Below are 27673 nucleotides of genomic sequence, written 5' to 3' on the forward strand. Positions count from 1 at the left end.
AAGCTACCATCCAGATCTATCACATTCAGTAACTGTTATGTCTGCATAGGTATACCATCTTAAATGACGATTATAGATAGATCTATCACCTTCAATAATTTCAGTGATTGCCTAGATCTGTAACCTCTAACAACGGAAATGCCCGACCAATTCTACATCCGTCTATAACTTTACTGTCCACCTTGATCAATTTTACATCACTGTAACGCCCGCCTTGATCTAGTATATTCATTACCTATAACGACCGTCTAGATCTACCATCATTTTTCATCACTGTAATGACTGCCTATATCTACCGCCTCACAAAAACTATAACCTACCACCACTGTTATATGACTCACCGAACAATCATAGCTAAATCTACCACCATCGTCAATGTTCACCTACATGTTCACTGAAAAGACTAAATCTACCACTTCCCCAGAAACTGTTATGGTTACCTACCACCAACCATCACTGTAACGACACTCTAGATCTTCCACGTTCTAATAATGTAATGGCTGCCGACCACATTCCTTCACAGTTAAGACCGCCTACCACCTCACACCACTGCAATAACCCCCAGATCTACCACCTTTCATCATTGTAGTGACCGTCTTGATCTACCACCATTCATCACTATAACAACTGGCTACATCTACCACCTTCCACCACAGTAATGGTCGCACGAAACTGAACTGTGAATGGCATTCTTTTGATCACTGGTGAACTTTTCCCAACCCTGCGAATTCTTCCACTCTATCTTGGAACGGTTCCAGTTGGCAGACAGGTCTGTGCTAAATTAATTGACAAGAATGCCCCACCGGTGTTTCTTTCCTGGCATACTCATGCTATAGATACACCAGTCGAGGCATGGCGCAGCAAGCCAAGTCTAAACTCTCCTTGGAAATGACACAGCATTCGTTTACAGTCTCCCTACCATGTAACTTTTACATGCTGAATGTCACCCTGAAATATTGTTTTATTTACCTTCCATGTCTGTTCCAAAATCTTAAACGGTTAGTGTCGGCTCATGCCATATTTTGAATGTGTACCCATTCTATGATATATTTAACATAGAAGCAGAATGGGTGGTAAACACACTCAGATCATTCGAAATATATCAATCTCTCTCTCACTCACACTCACACACACGCAGAATCACAGAATGGATACCATGGGGGCAAGGGCAAAGCTGACGCTTACCACCTATTGCCGTCAATGAAATACATAATTGTGCTTTCATTACACCATCAGGGTAACAAATATCACTAGAGGCAGAATACATCTCAATAACACATATATCGGATTGTTGGATAACAAATAGAATATGAGTTTAAGGGACACGTGCAAGATATTTCCACAGGTATTTCCTCTTGCATTCTATCATGTTATATCTATGTTCCCCTGTGGAATTTCCCTCAACGACGGCCAGATATTGCTAAAATACTGCTGATGTGAATACAATGGACAACTTGACACCAATATGTTTAAGTCATATGAATCTATCTCTGACTTCTGTACGTTGTTTTCAGTAACATTGGTGTCCATCTCAGATACCTCTACATTGTTTCCAGTAACTAAGGTGTCCATCTCAGATACCTCTTCATTTTTTTCAATAACACTGGTGTCTATCTCAGATACCCCTACGTTGTTTTCAGTAGCATACGTGTTTATCTCAGATACCTTTACATTGTTTTCAGTAACATGTTTCTATCTCAGATACCTCTACTTTGTTTTCAGTAACATGTTTCTATCTCAGATACCTTTACATTGTTTTCAGTAACATAAGTGTCTATCTCAGATACCTTTACATTGTTTTCAGTAGCATGTGTCTATCTCAGATACCTCTACTTTGTTTTCAGTAACATAAGTGTCTATCTCAGATACCTCTACTTTGTTTTCAGTAACATAAGTGTTTATCTGAGATACCTCTACTTTGTTTTCAGTAACATAAGTGTCTATCTCAGATACCTTTACATTGTTTTCAGTAACATGTTTCTATCTCAGATACCTTTACATTGTTTTCAGTAACATGTGTCTATCTCAGATACCTTTACTTTGTTTTCAGTAACATAAGTGTTTATCTCAGATACCTTTACATTGTTTTCAGTAGCATGTGTCTATCTCAGATACCTTTACTTTGTTTTCAGTAACATAAGTGTTTATCTCAGATACCTTTACATTGTTTTCAGTAGCATGTGTCTGTCTCAGATACCTTTACATTGTTTTCCGTAACATAAGTGTCTATCTCAGATACCTCTACTTTGTTTTCAGTAACATAAGTGTTTATCTCAGATATCTTTACGTTGTTTTCAATAACATAAGTGTCTCTCTTTTTGAGAAATCTCTACATTTTACTGTAAGATATACGTCCAAATTCGACATTTTGAAATAGGATCCTTGGTTACCTACAGTTACCACAGGAAACTGCAACATACAATTTTGATGTGTTTATCTCAGTAAGATGCAGGTAGAATATATTGCCATCTAGATATATACAAGGAGGTGTTCCATATGGAACTATTAAATGATAATATCCAGTGTATTTCAGTGGACCTGAAATCAGTAATAAAGCACAAAGAGTTGGAGCGTGAGGATGTAGAGCGTGAGGTGGCGTCACTTAAAGAACACATTGATGAAACTAGCGACATGTGGAAGAAAAAGGAGGCTGAGCTTGAACAAGACCTGGCGATGTTGCACGACAAGAATAGCGTGCTAAGCAATCTGCTTGAAATCGTCACTGAGCGGGCCGACAAGGCGGAGCAGGAATTGGAAGCTGTAATAAAGGAGGCATCTGCCCAGTCAGACCGAAGTGCCAGCCAGGTTAGCGCCCTTAGCAACGCCAGTGTCGGCAGTGACGACGTCTTTCTCTCTCCCCCGCCTCATTCAGACAAGGGCACCGTTATACACAGAGACTGGGATGTGAGTAATCGGCTTAATTCACATCATTATTGTCTGTGACATAAACGGCAAATCCACATTTTCAGTTGTTAGGGAGGTTAAGGCCAGCATTAGAAACGGTGTCAGCATGAACTCACAAATACCTGCCAAAATAGATTCTTATGAATACAGTCAAATGGCCACTTATGGCTATAATATGATTTAAATAGTTGCTATGGGACAAAGCAGTAGCAAACGTTTATTGGACTCTTGTTATGCGAATGGTGTTTGGCAATGGTGTGATTACTATCCATGAGTGTATTCCTCTTATGGAATGGTATCTGTGATGCCTTTTATAGTTGAGATTGTCCTTTTAAGTCATAGATTGGGGTCATATGCTAATCGCCACATTTCTGCTTCAGAGAGTCCTACCACAATATTATCACTTCTTAACTGATTATGGGACATGGACTCGTCTTCACCCTTTTTACGGAGGGTATTAAAATGCACTTCTACCGCCCGTGCACATTTCTTTTTCCGGAGCATAACTTTAACACCGTTTAATATTTCATCACCAAACTTGGCACATAGAATAATTCAGAATAGTTAGTTCCCTTTGAAACTGGAATCCCTCATAACGCGGTTTTCGAACATAAACCACAAGGAAAGATAGGAAAGACACAATTGCCATGTACACAGTATTTCAATCCTATATCCTCAGCTGTGCTATTGCTACTCATTGTATATCATTGGTCATGTGTACGTCTAAATATGGCGGATATTCGTCTGCAAACCAACCTTCTCCAGAGACAGATGAAAAAGCGGGTCGAGTCCTTAGAACGGCTGTTGGCTGAAGAGCGACTGAAAGTGATGACGGCAGAGAAAAAGTTGTTGCTTGTCACGCAGGAAACAGTCTCCACCGCCATGTCTGACGACTCGAAACTACACCTGAGAGAAAAAGAGCTACTACAACAAGAGGTATGGTACAATCGACTGGTGTTTCAATAGTTTCAAATCACTATTATTTGTTTTGTATTACAAGTGTGTAAGCGCAGCAGTTAAAACAGTGAAACAAATACATGTGGGGTACGTGATGAGTGTTAACGTCGACCAACCGTACTTGTTCTCGGTGTTTCATGTAATGTTCACACCCCCTTGTCACATACCAATAAGAGCAATTTGAAACTATGATCCTTTGTTAAACAACTTTCATCCTAAGTTAAATAAACTTCTGACAGTTAAATGTTCAGTTGGCAAGGTAAACCTTTGAGGATTCGCATTCTTAATTTCACTTTATTCGATTCACGTTTTTGTTTAAAGTGAAATTCGTCGATAAGTTTCACTGGAAACACACCATAACCTACACACGCACAATGTATGGCGAATAGCATTTGTGTATTGCTGCACAGCCCTACCTGACATTGTAGCTTCCCATCTGAAGACCATAACACAGCCTCACTTCCTATTTGACGACCATTATGTAGTCTTTCTTCCCATCTGACAACCATGATGTAGTCTCACTTCCCATCTGAAGACCATGATGTAGCCTCACTTCTCATCTGACAACCATGATGTAGCCCCACTTCCTATCTGACAACCATTATGTACCCTCACTTCCCATCTGACGACCACTATGTAGCCTCACTTTCCATCTGACAACCATGATGTAGCCTCACTTCTCATCTGACAACCATGATGTACCCTCACTTCCCATATGACAACCATGATGTACTCTCACTTCCCATCTGACGACCTTCATGTAGCCTCACTTTCCATCTGCCGACCATGATGTAGCCTCACTTCCCACCTGACGAACATGATGTAACCTCACTTCCCACCTGACGACCATGATGTAACCTCACTTCTCATCTGACAACCATGATGTACCCTCACTTCCCATCTGACAACCATGATGTGCCCTCACTTCCCATCTGACAACCATGATGTACCCTCACTTCTCATCTGACAACCACGATGTAGCCTCACTTCCCATCTGACGACCATAACGGACCCTCACCTCTCATCTGTCAACCATAATGTACCCTTACTTCCCAACTGACAACCATGATGTACCCTTACTTCCCAACTGACAACCATGATGTACCCTTACTTCCCAACTGACGACCATAACGTACCCTCACCTCCCATCTGACAACCATGACGTAGCCTCACTTCCCATCTGACGACTACATCATGGAATTATAACTGACAATCATCCAGTCAAACCCTTGTTGTCATCTATCCACCCTTGATGCTGCTTTGTCGTCTTTCCTCTGATTATGCTGCGTTATTATCTGTTCTATCATGTTGCCTTATTATCTGCCCTGTCATGCTGTGTTGGTGTCTGTTCTATCATGCCGTGTTATTATCTACCCTGTCATGCTGTTGTTATCTGTTCTATCATGCCGTGTTATTGTCTACCTAGACTAACAGCTAGTCTCTGAAATGAACATAGTTTATTGAGAAACCGTTCATAGTGAAAAAAGTAATATAATGAAATGGAGCCCTGAGACTTTCTTCATTTTCAGAAGCTAAGCTAAGGAAATCTAGACTCGCCACATTTTCCAGACTTGCGTGGGCTTTCTTGGATATATATGCTTCAGGGTCTGTACGACAGACTATTATTTACCCTGCCATGATGTGTTGTTATCTGTTCTATCATGCCGTGTTATTATCTACACTGTCATACTGTGCTATTATCTATTCTTTCATGGTGCATTATCATCTATTCTATCATTCAGCGCGTTATCTTCTTATTTAGATCATGCGGCACTTACATTCGTTTTTCATATTCTGGATTAGCAACTATTCTTCTGTCATGTTGTCATCTAACCTTTTTATAGTGCTACTATTCTTCCAGTCTCCTGTACCGTCATCTCGTTTTTTTCATCCAATTATAACTGGAAGAGTTTACTTAAATTAATAGCGAACAAGGCTGCTGCATATGATGGGAATGTGTCATTCCGACCTCTCTTTGATGTTTCAGTTAATTGAGAGCCAGAAACATTTGAAGATTGCTACAGATCAGATTAAAGGATTGAAAGAAAGACTTCACATAATGGAGGAGGAGCACACCAGACTGAAAATAGACTACAGCAGCATCTGTGAACAGGTATGTGCTTTGTAGGAGTAATGGCGATATATAAGTGCTAACATACCTTGCAGTATTTTCTCATCAATCACAAACAAATACCCAATAAAGCCACGTCAAGCCGACCAGTCTTTGTTTGATGCCCAACGTCTTCAGCGTTTAGCTGGTGCTGGCAGGGAATGAAATCACAGTTAACACAGGAACACGGTGGCGGTTTTGTGAACGACAATTTCTCTTTTTCTACGGCCTTACGCGTAATCGTTATTTTCAATACATGTCTGTTATCATGGGTAGGTCCCCAAACCAGTACTTCCAATCCACACCCGAATATGAAATGGTTAATCAGAAAACTAGTGGCAGCAACACAAAAACTCACAGAATAATCAAATGCATTCTTGGTTTCCTTGAAGCTTGACTTGCTGGAACACAATGCCTATGAATCAGACAAAACTCCAGAAGGAAACATCGAACCCGACAGCATTACACCGAAACATCTTCCTCCATTAAAGGTGTGTACATACAGGACAAAAATGTGCCTAGGTCCTATTTTATTATAACGCATGAAACATATTCTCTGACACACTCGGATATTCTATATTTTGCATACTTAATGTTTTAAGCTTATTACTTAACATTAGTAAAGTAAATAAATTCAGAGGTTATTGTTTCACACTTTATGGACAGTCTATTGATATTGTGTGACCCGTAACATCCAGATTCCACATCGCCAGAGCAGCATTGAAGCCATGTCACTGGACCAGAAGTGCGCCATGTACAAACTGAAGGCCGAGGAGCTGCAGTACAAGGTGGAGGAGGTAGGCCAGCTGACACTCACAGGCACCCTCACACAGCATATACAACAATGTGTCACATACACTAACACTTACTTTATCCTTTTACATATACAGACGTCTTTCACGTCTCCAACTTCCAACATACCTTTGATGTCGTGATACTTTCCATGAAACACCATTCATTACTTCAGTACTTCAGCCTCCAACTCTACCTTTCCCGTCTGTGCATGTGTGACAACGTTGTTTAGTGGCATCTCGTTTGGATGGAGTTTGAGTTATTAGGTACCGATGCATTGATTTGTCTCACGCCTATTTGATTTAACAAAGGAATGCGAATATTGTTAACTGTGTTGAGTGTTACTAATCTTTGTCTGGAGCGTACGCAGGCGCTTTGTTTCAGGATCACAAGACAAGGACATCGTTTCGTTCACATCCCCATATAAATAATTCCAAGATCTCCAAGTTGTGTAAGGACATGTGTCTTCGATTGTGAAGCTGAAGAGTTTGTGTCTTACACTGAGATGCTGTAGAGTCTGGGACAAGGGAATATCATTTGAATCATGACAACGTGCAATTGATTTGTTTTGTTTTGACGTCATAATTATAATTGATATCTAATCATGCAGGATCGCAAAGGAAAGAGTTGTTTTATGAAATGTGCCAATTAACCTTATATTGTGTCCTATGAAATCTAAAACCTGAAACTACATTTCTAACACTATACAACAAGTGAAGTATTTCTGTTCCAAAGGTCTGCAGCACACATTGTCGTAAAGGTATTTTGACTTAATACTTCACAACCGTGTACTTTTGTTTTGCTATCATTTCTTTGACACGTTCTCGCCACTACTTCATTCACCGTTACACCTGCACTGTAGACCACTGGATACTCATCTCAAAACTTCTGTTGAACTCAACACTCACACTCACGCCATGATATGTGTTCTGAATAGCAAACCTGTTTTGAATATGATTGTTGTTTCATGTGACTACTTACTATTGTCTCCTCCACAGATGGCCCTCCCCGACCCTCAACGGCCCGCCTCTGCCTGTTTACAACAGTGTTGACATACACAGCCCGTACACTTCCATGGTACACCACACAGTAACACCAGCACTTCTCCCTCCATCCTTCGAACAATCCTCCATACATGCTGCTGTTCCCGTCTTAAGCCTGAATCCTAGCATGGATACGAACGTTATATACATCGAGCTAGATTGTTAACTGCAGGTTAGGCAGTGCTCCGAGTGGATACATGTGGGCCTGTGGTGTGTGTATGTTCGTGACCTGCATGGGGCTGTGTCCCTGCCATGGTTCATCAGTTCGACGAACTCGGAATACATTCGAAGCCATTCAAGTGGAATATACTAGAACACACGCACACACACGTAGGAAACTTGATGATGGACTCTAGATATTTGGAGGTTGTAACTACGACCCTCTCAGAGATAGATCCAGTGGATACACCCAATTTACAAATTGCATTCACTAAGGACTCATTGGCCTACCAATGGTTGGATCGCTCGAGACATGAGGGTTGTTACTTTCGCCGACCAAACAGCGGGCTGTACATAGACTTTACTGGGGACGAGTTTTGAAGTGTTACGGGCTGTATCATTACCTGTCTGTGATCCGATCCATTCCAATACCTGTCAATTGTTTTACTAATAGTACGATTTGCAATACGTCTTGTTTGCATTGTAAATAACGCGAATGTATAGTGTGGAGTTCGGACTAAGTGCTCAAGAACTGTGAACCTTTCAACTTGTGACAACAATTGTGTTATTATTATGCGGATTTCGCATGTGTGTAGATAAATAGGAATGTACACCTGAATATGGCCATCATAAAATAAATCGTGATCTTACAGCGAGATAAGTTTGGCGAGTCGGTTTGTGCATGAATGATTAATACTGCACGCAAAAGCTGGCTGATACCCCGGATTAACATTGCATAAACAAATTCACAGTAGAAGTACAGAAACCTTAACGAACAATCCGAGTCGAATTCTGTGCCTACAACTTTCACGGTTGTAATGCAAAATTCCATACAAACAACACAAGCATACTGATAATCCCAGCTGGCACACACAATTTCACACAAAACAGTGGTGAAAGCACAACTGAAACACACGATCTTATCCTAAACAGTTAGTCAGGATGAACTATGCATCACACAGTCACGCAAATACGTAGAATGTCGAGTGACACAGTGTTTCACTCAGTCAATATCCACCATGGTACACAGACATCCGGTCGCTCAAGTCTGCTTACACATATTTACAGAATCCCAACCCGACACACACAATCCGGCACATTCCGACTCACACAATTTGACATACAATTAGAGATACACAAAAATCACAATCATACTATTTTAGAAGACAAGTTTGTGGATAGTAAGTTTATAGCATTTAGCGACCTTCCGATGAAGATTCGTCGACATAACATTACAACCCACTCAAGCATGAGGATCTTCATCGACAGCTGTAGGTTGACTTACACACTATGATCACAGTTGGGATGCTCACCATAACATCAGATGCACTTTCATATACATACATGAATTTATCTGATAGGCTTTAGAATTTAGAAAATGTTTTGAATAAATCAATGTTGATTCAATTGTTTTACCTTAGAGACAAGTACATAGTGTACAGCTAACACACTGTTGAATCAGAATAAATAATTGCACTGAATTAGCGTCGTATATTTTACCACGTAAATCTAACGATGCTGGAGATGTAATGAATATATGGAAACTTAATATCAGATCAGGGAGACTCAAACAGGCAGAGAGGTCACTCCTCGAAAAGCTCCTTAACGAAGAGCCGCGGCTCGTCACGTGACTAGTATAGCCGACATGGTAGAAGCTTCGTTTCTAAGATTGAGACCGGTTTATTTTCAACAGTTGATTATATTTGCTGAGTGTTGTGACAGAAAACCTACATGTAGAGGTTGTTACCTATTCTGTCACTTCATTAAGTCAAATAATTGTTATGAGTGTCAGCATCAGTACAGTAGATTTGCAGCCAAGTTTCAAGTCGGCATGTTGTAGCTTACTGGCGTCTATTCTCGGTAAATAGCGAAGACAGACTGAATTCTGTTGCTAAAAGTTTCTTTCACATGTTCGTTTAAGTTTTAGAAGGGAAATATACCTGTCGAAACGTGTTAGCAAGTAATATAGATAGTTTTATAATGTTAAGAAAATTGTTAGAGTGTATTTGAGGTGTGTGAAACATATGACATATCATCGATCTGATCTGATCCACCATCGAAATACCATGGACCGTTGTTTGAGTGTTTCTAGTTACCATCGGGAGAACAGTGTTTGTAAGTAATAGTGATCATTTTATTCTTTTAGATTTAGGAAAAGTGTTAAGGTGTATTTGATATATTTGAAAAATATGACTTATCGTCGATCTGATCTGATCCGCCTTTGAAATAACAACACAGCGATGTTTGAGTTATTATTCTAAACTTCTTTCACACACACCTTTACTTTTTATGAGGGAAATATACTGTCAGGTGAATGGTGTTTGCATGTAATATTGATAGTTTTATGATTTTAGAAAAAAAATTAGGATGTATCTGATGTGTGTTAAAAATATGACATATCTCTGATCTGATCTGATCTGATCTGATCCACCATGTATACTTGTGATGCTTGAGTGTTCTATTTCTGTAACTTTCTTTCTTGTTGACTTTAGAGTTTGATAAAACTGGAAAGGTGTTTACAACGCTATGTGATAGTTTTAAACATTCTGTTGAGTGTGTGTCACTGTCCAAGCCATTCCCCACATGCACCTATGAATTGATTACTAATGTAAACAAATACCTCAAAGTAGATTTTAAAGAAAAGGACAGCTGAGTTTTGCGTTCTTCAACATACTTGTGGAGGGATGGTCGTGGTGCAACATTTATTCTTTCACTCATTCACATATGTATTTCTTTCTTTTGTTCTTTGTCTTTCTTTCCTTAAATTCGTTGCACTTAATTCCTGGTGTAATTCATTCATTCACTGTAAAATTCCGACCGATGCAATAAAGTGGCGGAAGTTCTGTTAAGCGCGAGGCATGTCACTGAGTTGGAACTTGACGAAGCACTCGTTAATTAGTACAAATGGTCAAGAAAGCAAGCGAGTGACCTATCCCTGTTGTAGATTATCCTTGGTCAGATATATAGCTGCGTATTCATCTTGTGTTAGATATACTAAACCAGCTAGATGTAATGTACAAGAAGTACAAGTGAGGATGTTCATGTTATTGATAGCGGAATATCGAAGTGGACTAAAAGACTAAGTGATCATCCAGAAACCTGCTTAGAACGAACCTATCAATGAACACGTAACTCGAAAGAGAATTATCAGTTATGAGATAAACGTAGGTTGCTTAAGTGATACCAGACATCAGATGTCAGATATGTTTATTTATGTTAATCAACCGTTTGAAATGTTATATAAGATAATCAATACTTTTTTTAAAAAAAAGCGCGGGGTAAAGTAAAAAGACATAAATAGGTGGGAAAGAATAGGATAATATACCGTGTAAGAAAGGATGAAATAAAGTGAAAACATTAAACATTTCGCTACAGAATTGTTTTGTTCTTTTAACAATGCAAACCCGTGTACTGGAAACAATTACGAACTGAAGTGAAAAAAAACCCAACATTCCAAACACCGAATCACATTTAGCCTTTGGACGAAAGCGACAATGATGAAACCCCTACTACCATCACTGATATGGACAACCTTAGAAATGTAAATGGATATTTATATTCTATGATAAAATATTATATGTTGTTTTATGACACTTATAAAAAATGAGGATAAGATTTTGCTTGAGTTTCCACTTCGTACTGAATTGGTATCACAGTTGTGGGTTGCATTCATTGAAGCATCGGGACCTGACAGAATTAGTCATACGATACTTGACAAAACTGTAAACTACATTAATATAACATTACTTTCAGCGTTCAAATTATCATTAGTGTGTTTCGTGATTACTTGAAAAGAAAAATGTAATGCTGTTGTTCAAGAAAAGTGACCATAGAATTGTGTCGAACTGTATGAACTTTGTACAAGGTGAGAAGTTACTTATGAGAGCTTATTCCTGAAGACATCCTGTTATAATATGAGAAATCGAAATATTTTCATGTTTTAAAAAACACATGCTCAAACGACTAAGTCTGAACAGAGCTTCTACTGTGATATTAATTATGGAATCTCTTTACCCTAAATCACAGGCAGCCTACACGATCTTTGGTCATAGTCGACATACACGACTTTATACTCAAAGTAACAGTCAACATACACGACCTTATACTCAAAATAACAGTCAGCACACTCGATCCTAAACATAAAATAACAGCCGGCATTACGCAATCTTACACACAAAAGACAGTCGGCATACACGTTCTTTCACACAAAAGACAGTCGGCATACACGTTCTTTCACACAAATTAGTAGACGGCACATACGATCTCACTACCAAACTAACACAGCACACACATATTACAAGTGTAACATGTGGTGTCTATTTTCACTCTCTCATGAGAAAATTCGGATCGGCTGAAAATTGGTCATTACCTGCATAGATTAATGCTACTCATATTCTGGTATGATAGACAAAACAACAGTCGGCATACACGATCTTACACACAAAACAACAGTCGGCATACACGATCTTACACACAAAATAACAGTCGGCATACGCGATGTTACATCCACAATAACAGTCGGCTTACACGATCTTACACCCAAAATAACAGTCGGTATACCCGATGTTACTCACAAAATAACAGTTGGCATACGCGATGTTACATTCACAATAACAGAGGGCAAACACGATCTTACACCCGTAATAACAGTCGGCGTACGCAATGTTACACCCACAATAACAGTCGGCATACGCGATCTTACACCCAAAAGAACAGTGGAGATGCATGTCGTTAAACCCACAATAACAGTCGGCATACGCGATCTTACACCCAAAATAACAGTCGGTATACCCGATCTTACACACAAAATAACAGTTGGCATACGAAATGTTACATCCACAATAACAGTCGGCACATACGATGTTAAACCCACAATAACAGTCGGCATACGCGATGTTACATCCACAATAACAGTCGGCATACGCGATCTTACACCCAGAATAACAGTCGGCGTACGCATTGTTACATCTACAGTTACAGTCGGCATACAAGATGTTGCATCCACAATAACAGTCGGCATGCACAATCGTACACTCACAATAAGAGTCGGCAAGCATGATGTTACAACCAAAAGAACAGTCGTCATACGCGATGTTACATCCACAATAACAATCTGCATGCGCAATGTTACATCCACAGTAACAGTCGGCATACAAGATCTTACATCCACAATAACAGTCGGTATACCCGATCTTACACCCAAAATAACAGTCGGCATACGCGATGTTACATCCAAAATAACAGTCGGCACATACGGTGTTAAACCCACAATAACACTCGTCATACGCGATGTTACATCCACAATAACAGTCGGCATACGCGATCTTACATCTAAAATAACAGTCGGCATACACGATCTTACACTCACAATAACAGTCGGTACACTCGACTTACACCCAAAATAACAGGGGGTATACACAAAATAACAGGGGGTATACACGATGCTACATCCACAATAAGAGTCGGCATACGCGATCTTACACTCAAAAGAACAGTCGGCATACACGATCTTACACCCAAAATAACAGTCGGCATACGCGATGCTACATCCACAATAACAGTCGGCACATACGATGTTAAACCCACAATAACAGTCGGCATACGCGATCTTACACCCAAAAGAACAGTCGACATGCACGACGTTAAACCCACAATAACAGTCGGGATGCGCAATGTTGCATCCACAGTAACAGTCGGCATACAAGATCTTACATCCAGAATAACAGTCGGTATACCCGATCTTACACACAAAATAACAGTCGACATACGCAATCCTACATCCAAAATAACAGTCGGCATACACGATGCTACATCCAAAATATCAGTCGGCATACACGATGCTACATCCAAAATCACAGTCGGCATACGCGATCTTACACCCACAATAACAGTCGGCATGCGCAATGCTACATCTACAGTAACAGTCGGCATACAAGATCTTACATCCAAAATAACAGTCAGCATACACCATCGTACACTCACAATAACAGTCGGCAAGCATGATGTTACAACCAAAAGAACAGTCGGCATACACGATCTTACACCCAAAATAACAGTCGGCATACGCGATGCTACATCCAAAATAACAGTGGGCATACACGATGTTACATCCACAATAACAGTGGGCATACGCGATCTTACACCCAGAATAACAGTCGCAATGCGCAATGTTGCATCCACAGTAACAGTCGGCATACGCGATCTTACATCCAAAATAATAGTCGGTGAACGCGATCTTACATCCACAATAACAGTTGGTATACGCGATGTTACACCCAAAATAGCAGTCGGCATACGCGATGTTACATCCACAATAACAGTCGGTAAACGTGATGTTACATCCACAATAACAGTCGGCATACACGATTTTACACCCAAAAGAACAGTCGGCATACACGATGTTACATCCACATTAACAGTCGGCATACGCGATCTTATATCCACAAGAACAGTCGGTAAAGGCGATGTTACACCCAGAATAACAGTCGACATGCGCAATGTTACATCCACACTACCAGTCGGCATACGCGATCTTACACTCAGAATAACAGTCGGCATGCGCATTGTTACATCTACAGTAACAGTCGGCATACAAGATCTTACATCCAAAATAACAGTCGGCATACACCATCGTACACTCACAATAACAGTCGGCAAGCATGATGTTACAACCAAAAGAACAGTCGGCATACACGATCTTACACCAAAAATAACAGTCGGTAAACCCGATCTTACACCCAGAATAACAGTCGGCGTACACGATGTTACATCCACAATAACAGTCGGCATACGCGATCTTATATCCACAATAACAGTCGGCATACGCGATGTTACATCCAAACTAACAGTCGGCATACACGATGTTAAACCCACAATAACAGTCAGTATACACGATGCTACATCCACAATAACAGTCGGAAACGCGATGTTACATCCACAATAACAGTCGGTATACCCGATCTTACACCCAAAATAACAGTCGCCATACACGATGTTACACCCAAAAGAACAGTTGAGATACGCGATCTTATATCCACAATAACAGTCGGGATCCGCGATCTTACACCCAAAATAACATTCGGCATACGCGATCTTACACACAAAATAACAGTCGACATACGCGATCTTACATCCGCAATAACAGTCGCCATACACGATCGTACACTCACAATAACAGTCGGCAAGCATGATCTTACATCAACAATAAGAGTCGGGATACGCGATGTTACACCCAAAATAACAGTCGGCATACGCGATGTTACATCCACAATAACAGTCGGTATATGCGATCTTACACCCAAAAGAACAGTCGGTATATCAATTGTTACATCCACAATAACAGTCGGCATACACGATGTTACACCCAAAATCACAGTCGGCATACGCGATGTTACATCCACAATAACAGTCGGCATACGCGGTCTTTCACCCAAAAGAACAGTAGGTATATCAATTGTTACATCCACAATAACAGTCAGCATGCACGATCTTTCACCGAAAATAACAGTCAGCATACACGATCTTACATCAACAATAACTGTCAGCATACACGATCTTACATCAACAATAACAGTCGGCATACGCGACCGTACACCCAAAATAACAGTCGGGATACGCGATGTTACACCCAAAATAACAGTCAGCATGCGCGATGTTACATCCACAATAACAGTCAGCATACGCGAGCTTACACACAATAACATGATCTTACAGTAAAATAACAGTCGATCTATACCCAAGATCGTGTATACCATTTGTTGTTTTGGGTGTAAGATCGTTTATGCCGCCTGTTAATTTGGGTATAAGGTCTTGAATACTGTCTGTTGTTTTGGGTGTAGGATCGTGTAAGTCGACGGGTATCTTGGGTGCTCGATCGTCTTTGCCGTCTGTGATTTGGGTGTAGATTGTCTATGCCGGTAGCAGATCCTACTTCCAAAAAACTCATCATACACATCTTATACCAAAATCACAGTCGATAAACACTATCTTACGCTCGAAATAACACTCGGACTTCTATTAGCGTACATCCCTCCAAAACAATGTGTGACGACTGTATTACCCATAAGATTTCTTTGTTTAGACTATCTTTAAAAATATAATTCCGCCATGAGTTTTCGTGAACTGTCATGAAGAAAGATAACTCCTTAGGGCCTAGGTTATGCTTATAAATGATCGAATTTGTGCTTCTGACAATGGAAATGTTTTACATTTGTATTGACACAAACGAACACGAAAGTATGCCAACTATTTTATTACTCTGTTTATATGCATAATTGCCAACTCGAATTTCGAAATAATCATCCGTATTCAGCCACATTCCATCTTAGGTCAAGGTCATTTGTACAATCAGTATAGAGTGTCACGTGACAGATTTGACGGGGCGTACAGTTCCTACAACCTGGTAAAATCTTCCTCCAGATATGGTTTTGTATGTGTTGGCTACTGACCAATTAAATTTCGACAAATTTATATTAAGGGTAATTAGCGATCTTAGACCACACTAATTGTCGGCATACACTATCTTACACCAAAATAACAATTCCTACACTCAAAGTCACACCCGCTGTCAGTTATTATACTATGTCAGGCTTGCACTCTTTGCTGTAGTAACTGCAATGGACTGACAATATAAAGCCTGTAGGCTCTGTTTGTTTTCCAAATAATAAAAGTGTAAATGCATGAATCACGACCTTCACTTCAACAGATTTCAACATAGTTAAACTATGTTTTCTCTTTATCAAAACTTTGGTCAAATTGCTTGGAAACGTGCTTTACGTAATACAAAAATCGTTTCCTGGTTTTGAAGAAACATACATGTCAGAGAATGTTCAACTTTTCAAATTACAATCAATAGTTATTGGTTAGTCATTTGTTCCATTGTTTATTCTCGACTGACCATTTTTGTCCTGCTGAGGTGTCACGTATGTTATTGAATAACATATAATTCCTTCACAACATCCGCCGTGGATTTATAAGCCAATCTGAGATTGAATAATTGCCTCCAGACAAGACGAAAATGCAAACTACTGATTGATGCATATCAATCACACTAGGAGGCATGACTGAGAGTTAATCACGTGAATAATCAACAGTACAAACGTGAGAGGTGTATCGCATTAATAGACCTGAGCAGAAGGAAGCAGCAATTACTATACTAAATGAAAAGTATGTTTCGTCTCTAGTTTGAGCATATGTTCCAGGCATTTGCTATTTACTGAACTGCATATATACGTTTACACACGCAGACGAATTTGGAAGATAAAAAGTTAGGCATATAATCATCAGCACACAAAGACAGCGATCTAACCCACTCAGCCACCGATGCTTCTACAAAAACTGGAAGTAGGACAACTGGTAGTCTAGAACACGTACTTTGTGTACTCCTCTGACAAATGTAAATTAGCACGGCTCCCACGGCGGAAATCTTTGGGTACACTATGCTATTTAGAAAGTGATCAAATGTAAAACATTTTATGTTTGGGATTACAATTTCTCAGTAAAGTTCTGGTTCTAATACTTTTGTTATCTGAGCTCCTAAACCACTTACAATGCAGTTCCAGTGTGATTACAAATGATGCATGGAGGCGTTTTAGTTTACTATGGAAGGTCCACAATACGAAAGGCTTACAGTAACTACACGATCTTTCACTGAAGGATTCATATAAAGAATGACCTGGATGACATTTACCAAAGATGCCGTGCGATGAAGTAGTCTACAATTTTCCGTACGATTTTAGGCAGTTACGACCTTTATAAGTGTTCACAGTTTCTACGGGCATCGTGTGATTTTTGGGGGACAGGCTGAGGCAAACCTGCATGGAGGTTGCACAGATATCATACAGAGACTTTACGGAGATCTTACGAAGGCCGCACGATGACAGTGCGATTGCCGTTCGGATATTCCTCGACTTTAGTTATAAAAGATTGCACCTTTACAGCACCGATCACTCTGCTGCTTGTGGGCGGTGCCCGTGTAATGCCACTTGCGCTCGCACGGAAATGGAACTACGGGCAGTTTATGGACGCCGTAGATCCATTCCAGGCCAAATGTGAACCAGGCATTATTAAATACCCAGAAAAACTAGATATTCTGTCTCCGTTGGTAATTCGGATTTGGGTCCTGAAACCGTTCTATCGCAGGCAATCGCCGTTCTACTGATTCATGTACAGTATACAGCCTTCAATTGTTCGCTTTTCTTAGTAAAGCATTAGGGAATTTATCAGTGATTTCATATTTATGGCACACGTTTTGCTCTGTGGGACTATTTTATTTTCATTAATGAGATTATTGCCGTGTTAAAACCAACCACTGCTTGTCTACTTAAGTGGTTCATGGTGATGGTTTCTGTGTTGTAGATGAACGACATCTGGCGGTCGAAGAGCGCGGCATCGGAGGGAGAGAAACTAGTACTTGAAGCTGAACTGAGACAGACGAAAGAAGACATGAGGATCATGGGTATCATGCTTGAAAAGGTTAAGGACGAACTTTGTGAGAAGGAGAAGGTCATCGCCATATCAGAGACAAACATTAATGAAAAACTACGAGCAATTACTAGACGTGACGAAATTGTTCAAGAGCAGGATATGCTGCTGAAACAGCGCGATCAGGATTTCCGCATCATACTTGAACAAATTTCGAACAGGGACGAGGGGATACGAGAGTTAAGAGAAGCTGTAAGGAACCGTGACGAACGTTTGAAAGAAAAAGATGACATTTTGTGCAAACTTAATAACAGTTTAGATTGCAAGCAGCGCGATGTGAAAATGTTGAGTGATAAAGTTAAGGAGTGCGGCGCGCAGCTGAATGAAAAGGAGGCTGTCATATCAGTTTTGCAGCAACAGATCACCCACAATACCAGGAGGGATACTGGTAGTGAAACAGATATGGAAAAGGAAAACTGCAGACTTAAAGAAACTCTGAGGATACAGCAATGTGACTTTGAGGAAATAACGCAAGAGAAACTGAAACTTGAGAATGATTTAGAAACATCTAAAAGAGCCTTAGATGAGGCTATGTTATTGTGGACGAAAGATAAAGCTTATTTCGAAAGGACAATAAACGTTGCTGATGAGAAAGTTAAACTGTACGAAACGCTTCCTTCAATGAATAAGGATGAAATTGAAAAAGCTATGAAATCCGATGCTCATCAGTATTTTCAAGAGAAGGAAAAACTTGTATGTGAGATAAATAATCTTCGATGGGAACAGGAACTAGCAATCAAAGGTGTGCGGGAAGAGAATAGCAGTCTTCAAGCAGAGGTGGCGGATAAAGGAAGACAGCTGCGTCAAGAAACAGAAAGACGCAGCAAACTTCAGCAGGATGTGGAAAGACTTTCGGCACAGGTAAAAATGGACAGACATCGGGGTTACACTGTGTCTTAGTTCAAGGGTTTGTTCGTCTTATTACATTATTCAAGGCATAACTAGAGGCTTTTGACGTAGCAGTTTCGAAACACTATTGTATTTGAGTAAAGTGCAGAATGTACCCGCGAAGATCTCCAGACATGATATGCGTCGGTGGATGCTTATGTGTATGCGTACAGTCCGTTTGAGTCAGAAACGGACAGATGAATTGCAAATTTTATCATTGTACAAAATTGCCACATAAATATAAATAGTACACATGTTTATCATTTACTAATACCCAACAGCTTTCTGATATTTGAAGATTTTCCAGACTCCACCCAAAAAGTTGTTTTAGAAACGCTCATCATTGAAGACACAAAAGTTGTTATCTGTCGCGGCAGGGTGAAGCCGCAGACACAGAAGAGCCACTATCTCGTCACGGGATACACGTGCCTGATGAAAAATGAAGTTGAATGCTAACGTGAAACAGTTGATGATTAAAGTGTAAACATTTCGGGGGAGAATAGGTCAGTACTCTGTGAACTCCCTGATATCACTCGTTTGAGAAATATTTTTCTCAGGGTAATAAAGACGAAACGCGAGGAAGGGTTCGAGCCAGTGTACTTGGAAGACACCTGGGCCAGTGTCTCGCACACTGCCAGAGTCAGTTGGTAAAAGATGGGGGCAATGCATCGGTCCGTTTTTGACTCAAACAGACTGTACATGAATTATACCTTCATAATATCCCCTGGAAGCATCAAAGATGTTATGCAAGTAAAATAACACAAAACAGTTTAGATGATTTCTCCAGAGATAGAGGTGAATGGAACAGTAATGACACCAGGTTTACAGGAATAAAGATGCGTATATACTGCCTTCGAGGTGTCAGTCGCCATTCACAGAATTTGCATTGCGAGGGCGGTAGGTGAACAAAGCCGACAATAATTGTCCAGAAAATCTTGTGACACGATAGTGTGCAACGTTTACTGATTGTGTTGAAACAGAAAATGATTTGTCAATTTTGTATTGTCTGATGTGTACACGTTACAAAATGTCTGGAATTTTGCCATGCTTCGTGTTCCGAATACAATTTACGCACACATCATTGATCTGTTGTTTTCAAATCAGACAGGACAGTCTGTATCTAACATCCAAAAGCTAAAATGGCGGGCTATTTCATGTATGAGAACATGCTAGGCGTATGCAATGCTCATCGTACGCAATAACCTATCATTCGGTACAATCTCTGTAAGTGATGTTCCAAGACAGGGGTGAACTATTATTACATTTACTGAACTTGACTAGCTGTAAGTTATGTTAGGGATGATCTATTATAACACTGACTGACACAGACAGATAATGTGCGATGTCCCCAGGCTAAAATGATCGTGTATTACTAGATCATTACTAGTATTATTTCTTGTGATGTATTTCTATGCTATCTATGTTTAAGCCATATTAATGTTTTGTTTTGCAGGCTGATATGGCCTATAAAATACAACAGGAAGAAAGAGTTATTCGGGCAGAATTCTTAGCTATGAAAGTGCGTTACGAAACCCGCTTTGAGAAGATGTCAAAGGACTACTCGAAGATGCTGTTGACGATTGAGAAACTCCAGAAAGAGCGGGATCTCGACAAAGCTATTATTCAGGGAATCCAAAAGGGCATGGCAGGCCTAAAGGACAAATACAGTTCAGAACTCATTAAGTGGGAGGATGAGAAAGCAAGATTGGAAAGGCAAATCAAGGAGGTGGGGGATTTCTATGCTACCTTTACTTTTGCATAGTATAGTGTAATGCGTGTGTCAGAGAGAAGGGTGTAAAGTCACGTTTAACAGTATTGTTATTGTATGAATGTGTGCTAGTTTGATGATGAAGGAAAGACAGAATAACTGAGTAAGTGTGGTTTCCACTTTTAGCAATATTCCAGCAATATGACGGTGGGGATACCAGAAGCAGGTTTCACACATTGTAGCCATGAGGAGAATCGAACTCAAGTCTTCGGCGTGACAAGTAGACGCTTTAACCACAAGGCTACCCCACCGCCCTAGGGAAGCCAGATGGGATGCAGGTTATATGCGGTTGCTAGTTTAGTTGACACTGCAAAAATTGCAAACTTAAAATATTCCTATAAAGATTTACACGACATATTACAGTTTGTTAAAGATGTGATTCACAAGGCATTTACAGTTATATAATGATGAGACATGTAAAGAGTTTCTTTGTAAACATTGCTAAGGGGCGGTGAGGGGTGAGGGAAGGGTTAATTAGTATGCAGTGTTATATTAATCCTCTCCATGGGTTAAATACAGTTTTGCATCCTGTGGTAGTGGCGTGCAACATTGCTGAAATCTGGTCATGTATATTACTGTGTAAGCGAGCTGAGAAACACTCCTAATGGTACTGACAGATATGGGGATGAGGTGTCAGGTACCTTGCAAAGCATGTGCTTTGACATTAAGCAGCTTAGAACATAAGGATGGTTACACTGCTGAAGGCGTGTATATTACAGTCGTTCGAAAGTGTTGAAATTGGTTTGATCCGTAAATTACTTTTACTTTACTTTCTTAAAACTTTTACATGCCAATGCTTATTCATACCGGAACTGCTACAGAAAGTACAGGCGAGGAAAGACTGATTACCTATTTTGATAACAGAACAGCCGAGACGGTGATTATGTGTGGACACGTTAGTTAGTAACTAATTCGCTCACGTAAGTAACTGTTAATGTATGTTATATAAGGATGAGCTGCATTAGGTGAATTCTTTTGTGATATGGTCAGAACAACATGAACATTGTTTTAAGCTAAATTGCGGCTGAGTGGGTCACACACATTTTGTGTGTTGGCGATTAGGTTCCTCACTCTGAAAAGTGAAGATTGACTTCAACCCCCTAAATTTAATTGTTTGACTGGCATTCTATTATTTGGTGAACCAGCAATGAATCATGATACTTTATAGTTAACAAGATCTTGTTTATTGCAATGAGCGACTTTTCGGTGTGCATTCCGAAATTGTACAAGAGTCTGTATTTTACCTAGAAAGTGTCATCCTTAAAAGAACACTTTTTTCATCTGACCTCTTTCTCAAATGGCATTGTGTATTCAAGTACAAAAGTAGTTGATGAAACGATAGGTTCAAACAGTATTGACGGATATGGGTTTTGTATTTATACTGAAAAATAGGCTTACAAAATCATTCATTCAATTTATTATGTAAACTTCTAATACAGGAACAAATGAGTGTGGAACACTGTTTGATCCAGAAGATAGTGATGGATATCCCGCTAAAAGTATGTGAGTAGGATCACTTAAAAGTTTGTTCGCTTTCTCAGAAATGTGGTGTTCGTAATAACCCAATACTTTGATATGAACATACTTCCGAACCACCTTAAGAAATAAAACGTTATGACGCTTTGAATAAAGTGTCTGTAAATAATACCATGATAGGTTCGTAGATTTTAAAAATGTCTTTACTTCCACAAAAATGCTGCCGTTGCTGTTCCTAATAAATTGTCCAGAGTTGTCATTCCACGAGAGTTTTGAATCTGAGACAGTGACCAAAGATTCGTGTTCAGTTACTCTTTCTATCTCATTATCTTAAGTTCTTACAGCATTTATTGCTGACTCAACTTTTCTGAACCTGTTATCATTTCTTGGCTTTTTGCGCATTCAAAAATAAAACATGTTTGACTTACACCATTCTAGAAGTTTTTAGATTTCAGCCCTGTAAATGAGTTGTGATTCTGTAATAAGGCATACCGATGCCTCAGCATCAGCGAGTTTAACTTAACACATGTTTCTGCGGTGGATATTGATGTACAATGTAAACAAAATCGGTGAAAATGAACCGGAACAGTAACACTGTTCATGCTCTCATATGTATTTTCAACATATAAAATGAGATATATGCTGTGTGATGATACTGATCAGTTAAATAATAAACTATTGAACCAAAATGTCCACTAGGTAGATTTCAGTCAGCTACGTAAGAGGCTAGGGTCATAGTTAATGTATGCTCCAGTCAGGCATTTCCTATGACTGCTCACTCTCTGATGTATTTTCACTGTGGTAATGTGCACACACTCTACTTTTTAATTGTATGTAAAGTATATCTTGAAGAACAATGATTATGTGGGGAATTTGCCAGAGCATGTTACACCAATGCCATAATGCACTTTGGACGGAAACATCGAGGGAATGTGGTCTGTACACAGATTTTCATCGCTGCAATACAAATTAAACCAAAAGTGGTGGTTCAGGGGTATATAACCAGTGTCATGCGACAAAGAAAATGTGAAGATGGCAGTTTCCATGTGAAGATCGTGTTCTATGTACGTAACTTAAAGAGTTTCTTCAATGTTTATAACCGTTTTAATCCGAGACCTTTTGGAAGATAGCAGTCTTCGTAATTTTTGGAAATAGCAGAACGTTAGACCGACCCAACCTTGAAAACCTGAAATTTTGTATTTCACATCAAAATGTTGATAGAAGAAATACCTCCGCAGTGATACCATCTCTCAAACTGAAAAAAAACGAACATTCTCAAGTAGATCTCACTTCTTGCCTCTCACTTTTATGAGAACCAGTAAGCAGTATAGGGGACATATAACGAAACATATGATAACTACTTCTTGTATCTTGCATATACCGTGCCTCGTTAAGGATAAAAAAGCAGATTGGAAGATGATTTGAAAGCTTCACTGAAAGAGGCCACAACTTGGGATGAGTGAGTTAATTTAGTTTTACACCGCACTCAGCAATATTCCAGTTATGGGGGCGGTTTGTAAATAACCGAGTCTGGACCAGACAATCCAATGATAAGCAGCATGAGCATCGACCTGCGCAATTGGGAACCGATGACTTGTGTCAACCAAGTCAGCGAGACTGACTACACGATCCCTTGACGACAAGCACAGTCACCTTTTATGGCAAGCATGGGTTGCTGAAGGCTTATTCTACCCCGGATCTTCACGGGTCTACCGCCTGGACAGGCGTTTTGGAAGTTGTAAAGATGAAAGATAATCAACTTATTTATTGCGTTGAACTCGTAATGTTTTTGAGACGTGGATTATCCCCTACTGATATGATTGATAAGACCATTTAGAAGGTTCGGTTTGTTTAATATTGTGCTTTTTGAAACACTACAAAGCAACCGCGTGCTACAGTCGAACCGGAAACATAAAGCTCCAGGGAAGTAACTCCAATCTAGAGTAAACACTAACTTTGGGATTTTTTACACAAACGAAATATGATTGCTTAACATAACAGACTATTATAACACCTACAGTGATAGTGACGTGCTTTATGTCAATAAATATACATAGCACGACAATGACAATACTTTAATCATGCAGACAGTCTCACCAAGGGCACACAGCACGACAAGTAAGTGAAGTAAGTCTGGTTCCTCTTTGAACATAGAGGGCTCCAAAGAGAAAAACGTTTACATTAATAATATCCCAACTTCATTCATTGAGGGAGAACAGTTATGATATTTCTTCACGCATCAGGTTCATTTGAGTAAATAAATGCATAACATTAATGAAATATTAAAATACGTCTTGTTAATGATGTTCCTCTCGTCTAATTTATAAATTTCTCGCACGCAAGAAGCAATATATAATTGTAATACATGACAAAACTCGGTTCTGTCTGGTTACTCAGAATCTTGAGATGATAGAAACAATAAAGTATCACCTTGCCATTCAAATCGGAGAGGGATTAAAACAGGGGATCCGTGCGGAAAGGAAAAGGAGAAACTGAAAGAAACAGTGGTAAAACCTCTTCTAAATTTACAAAATTGTAAATATTTGTAAATATTAACTTCACAAAATTATAAATCTTTGAATTGCTTGAGTGATCCCATCTGTGCTGAAAAAAATGTTGTTTATTTTGCACCCTGGGCCGTCCAGGACCCTTGCTGTTTGATCAAAAGATGGGTGCTTAAGACCGAAAGATATGGCAATCTGAACTGGACGATAGGGTTACATAATTACTTTTGGTATAAAGTTTGAAATTTGCCAGACGTGGTAGCGGGAACGGAAGTATGGAGTAGGTGGTATCTTGGAGTATGTATGACTGATGTGCCTTGAGAGTTGTGATGTGTGATTGTTGAAACCTGTGGGGTTTTTTTGTAAATGAGTCAAATGATCTGTGTGTGTACATTGGATGTAAATAAGTGTTGTGGTTTTGGCATTGTTTTGGGTTTTATTTGTGTATACATTTTTGAGGAGAGTTTTGAGTTTATTCCTAGTTTTAGTGTGAAGGCACTTGATGAGGAATGAGCTGTATTTCAGTCTTTAAACACATCAATAGAGTGGTTTATCACACACACACACACACACACACACACACGCACACGCACACACACACTCACAAGGTACCTTACAAATTCATAAAAGCACTGTTTTAGTACATTGTACGTACACACTCATACACACACACACACACACACTCACTCACACACACTCACTCACACACACACACTCACAAGGTACCTTACAAATTCATAAAGGCACTGTTTTAGTACGTTGTACGTACACACTCACACACACACACACACACACACACACACTCACACTCACAAGGTACCTTACAAATTCATAAAGGCACTGTTTTAGTACGTACACACTCACACACACACACACACACACACACACACACACACACACTCACAGGGTACGTTACAAATTCATAAATGCACTGTTTTTAGTATGTTGTACACACACACACACATACACACACACACACACTCACAAGGTACGTTACAAATTCATAAATGCACTGTTTTTAGTGCATACAGCATTTATTTCCGTGCAGTCTCTGTATAACATCGGACTAGCATACATAATTTTTAGGTATTGGTCGATGCCATACTGACAAGCCTTGTCCCCTGTTGAGTAGATTGACGAGATGCGAGAATTGACTGAGGACCTGAGGAAGAAGGTACAGGACCTGAAAGAAGACTTATCTGCGCAGGACAGGATGAGAACAGATATAATCAACAAATTTGCAACGGAAAGATCCAGCTGGGATATACAGAGAGCAAACCTAAGGAGCAAAATTAATCAGGTATATACATGTCGCCATATAGTCCTTAAACAACTGTCAAATTATTTGCTCTATAAACACCACAGCAGTAGTAACAGCAACGGAAAATGTTTGGTAAGGACGACATGCATGTACACGACAGTTGTGTAACACTTTTGTGATCTGCGTAGATGGAAGAAAAGCTGTCTTTGACATCAAGGGCTCAAACAAAAGCCAAAGACATTCACAGTCACATGGAACTGGCGTGGGAGAAAGAGAGGGTGGAACAAAAACGGCTGCTCGAGGATGCCCATAACCTTGCCCTTGATCTTCAACAGCAACTAAAGTCACGTGACGAGGAGTACAATGAGGAACGCCGTGACCTGCTGCAGCGATTGGAGGTGGAAAGACAAGCATTCAACAAAGAGAAGAGAGAGAGAGACATTGCCATGGCGGAGGTAATCTCTTACGAAAGGTTGTATAATATCAGTACCAAATGCAATATATAGTATTCCCGGAAATATTATTGAGAAAGTTGTTTCGGCAAACAACTAACACATCTATGTAAACCAAAGAAGTTTTACTTAAACGAATATTTTGAGACATGATTCTTTTACAGTCTAAATGTTTTTTCAGAACTTTGTGAGACCTGTAATACACCACTGAATGCGCCTAGATTTAGCAGAAATCAAAGTTTGTAGGACATCGTGTGATAGTGTATCCCAATATTCGACAACGTGCATAATATTTCTGAGTCCTCTTTGGTATATTTTGCCCTTCATTAGTCCCCACGCATTCTCAATAAGGTGAATGCACAAAGTAATTTTCTAATCCATGTTATTTTCAAAGCATCAACATATGCAAATATAGCGATTTTGCAGCGATTCTGAAAGCATTAGTGGGTGTTCATTGACAAAGTAATCCAAGTCTTTGTTTTTCCACAAAACACTTTTCTTGCTGTGGACACAGTGGTCAATGCGCCACACTCGCAAGTCAAGTTGTCTGATTCAAAGATGGCCGGGAGTATCGATAGGAAGGCGAGGCAGTTCGTGCATCGGTGGCTGTGCCTGTCCTTGGGTTCCAGACAGCAGTGGTTGGCGAAAATGATTCAGAGTTTGCCCGCTTTGGGTCGAAATTGGTTGGATGGGTACATTGAGATGAAATTCACAATTTTCCATAGGCTCACAAAGAAATGGAAATACAGTTCCAGAAATAGGCTAGGGATATCGATTTGCTCGTAGAAGGTATGGCTTAATCGCTCTAGGATTTCTTTCTCTCGGTCGGAGAGGTAGACATGGGAACATTTCTCCAGCATGATCTCGAAGACTTTGG

General features: G+C 39.8%; 1 protein-coding gene across 2 annotated transcripts in view; it reads left to right on the forward strand.

Annotated features, from left to right (window-relative positions):
• The window catches only part of LOC137278138 (uncharacterized), an 83941-nt gene that overhangs the window by 45582 nt on the left and 10686 nt on the right, over positions 1–27673 (forward strand). Inside the window, exons 4-12 of one of the 2 annotated variants that reach the window (XM_067810309.1) lie at positions 2534–2904; positions 3670–3840; positions 5849–5974; positions 6364–6462; positions 6670–6768; positions 18322–19308; positions 20789–21061; positions 26216–26383; positions 26533–26799. In XM_067810309.1, the coding sequence (XP_067666410.1) occupies positions 2534–2904; positions 3670–3840; positions 5849–5974; positions 6364–6462; positions 6670–6768; positions 18322–19308; positions 20789–21061; positions 26216–26383; positions 26533–26799 (2561 nt within the window). The remainder of the gene's footprint in view (positions 1–2533; positions 2905–3669; positions 3841–5848; positions 5975–6363; positions 6463–6669; positions 6769–18321; positions 19309–20788; positions 21062–26215; positions 26384–26532; positions 26800–27673) is intronic. The other variant, XM_067810310.1, reaches the window with a different exon arrangement.

The sequence above is a fragment of the Haliotis asinina genome, chromosome 3, assembly GCF_037392515.1.
Source record: "Haliotis asinina isolate JCU_RB_2024 chromosome 3, JCU_Hal_asi_v2, whole genome shotgun sequence".
Classification (NCBI taxonomy): Eukaryota; Metazoa; Mollusca; class Gastropoda; order Lepetellida; family Haliotidae; genus Haliotis; species Haliotis asinina.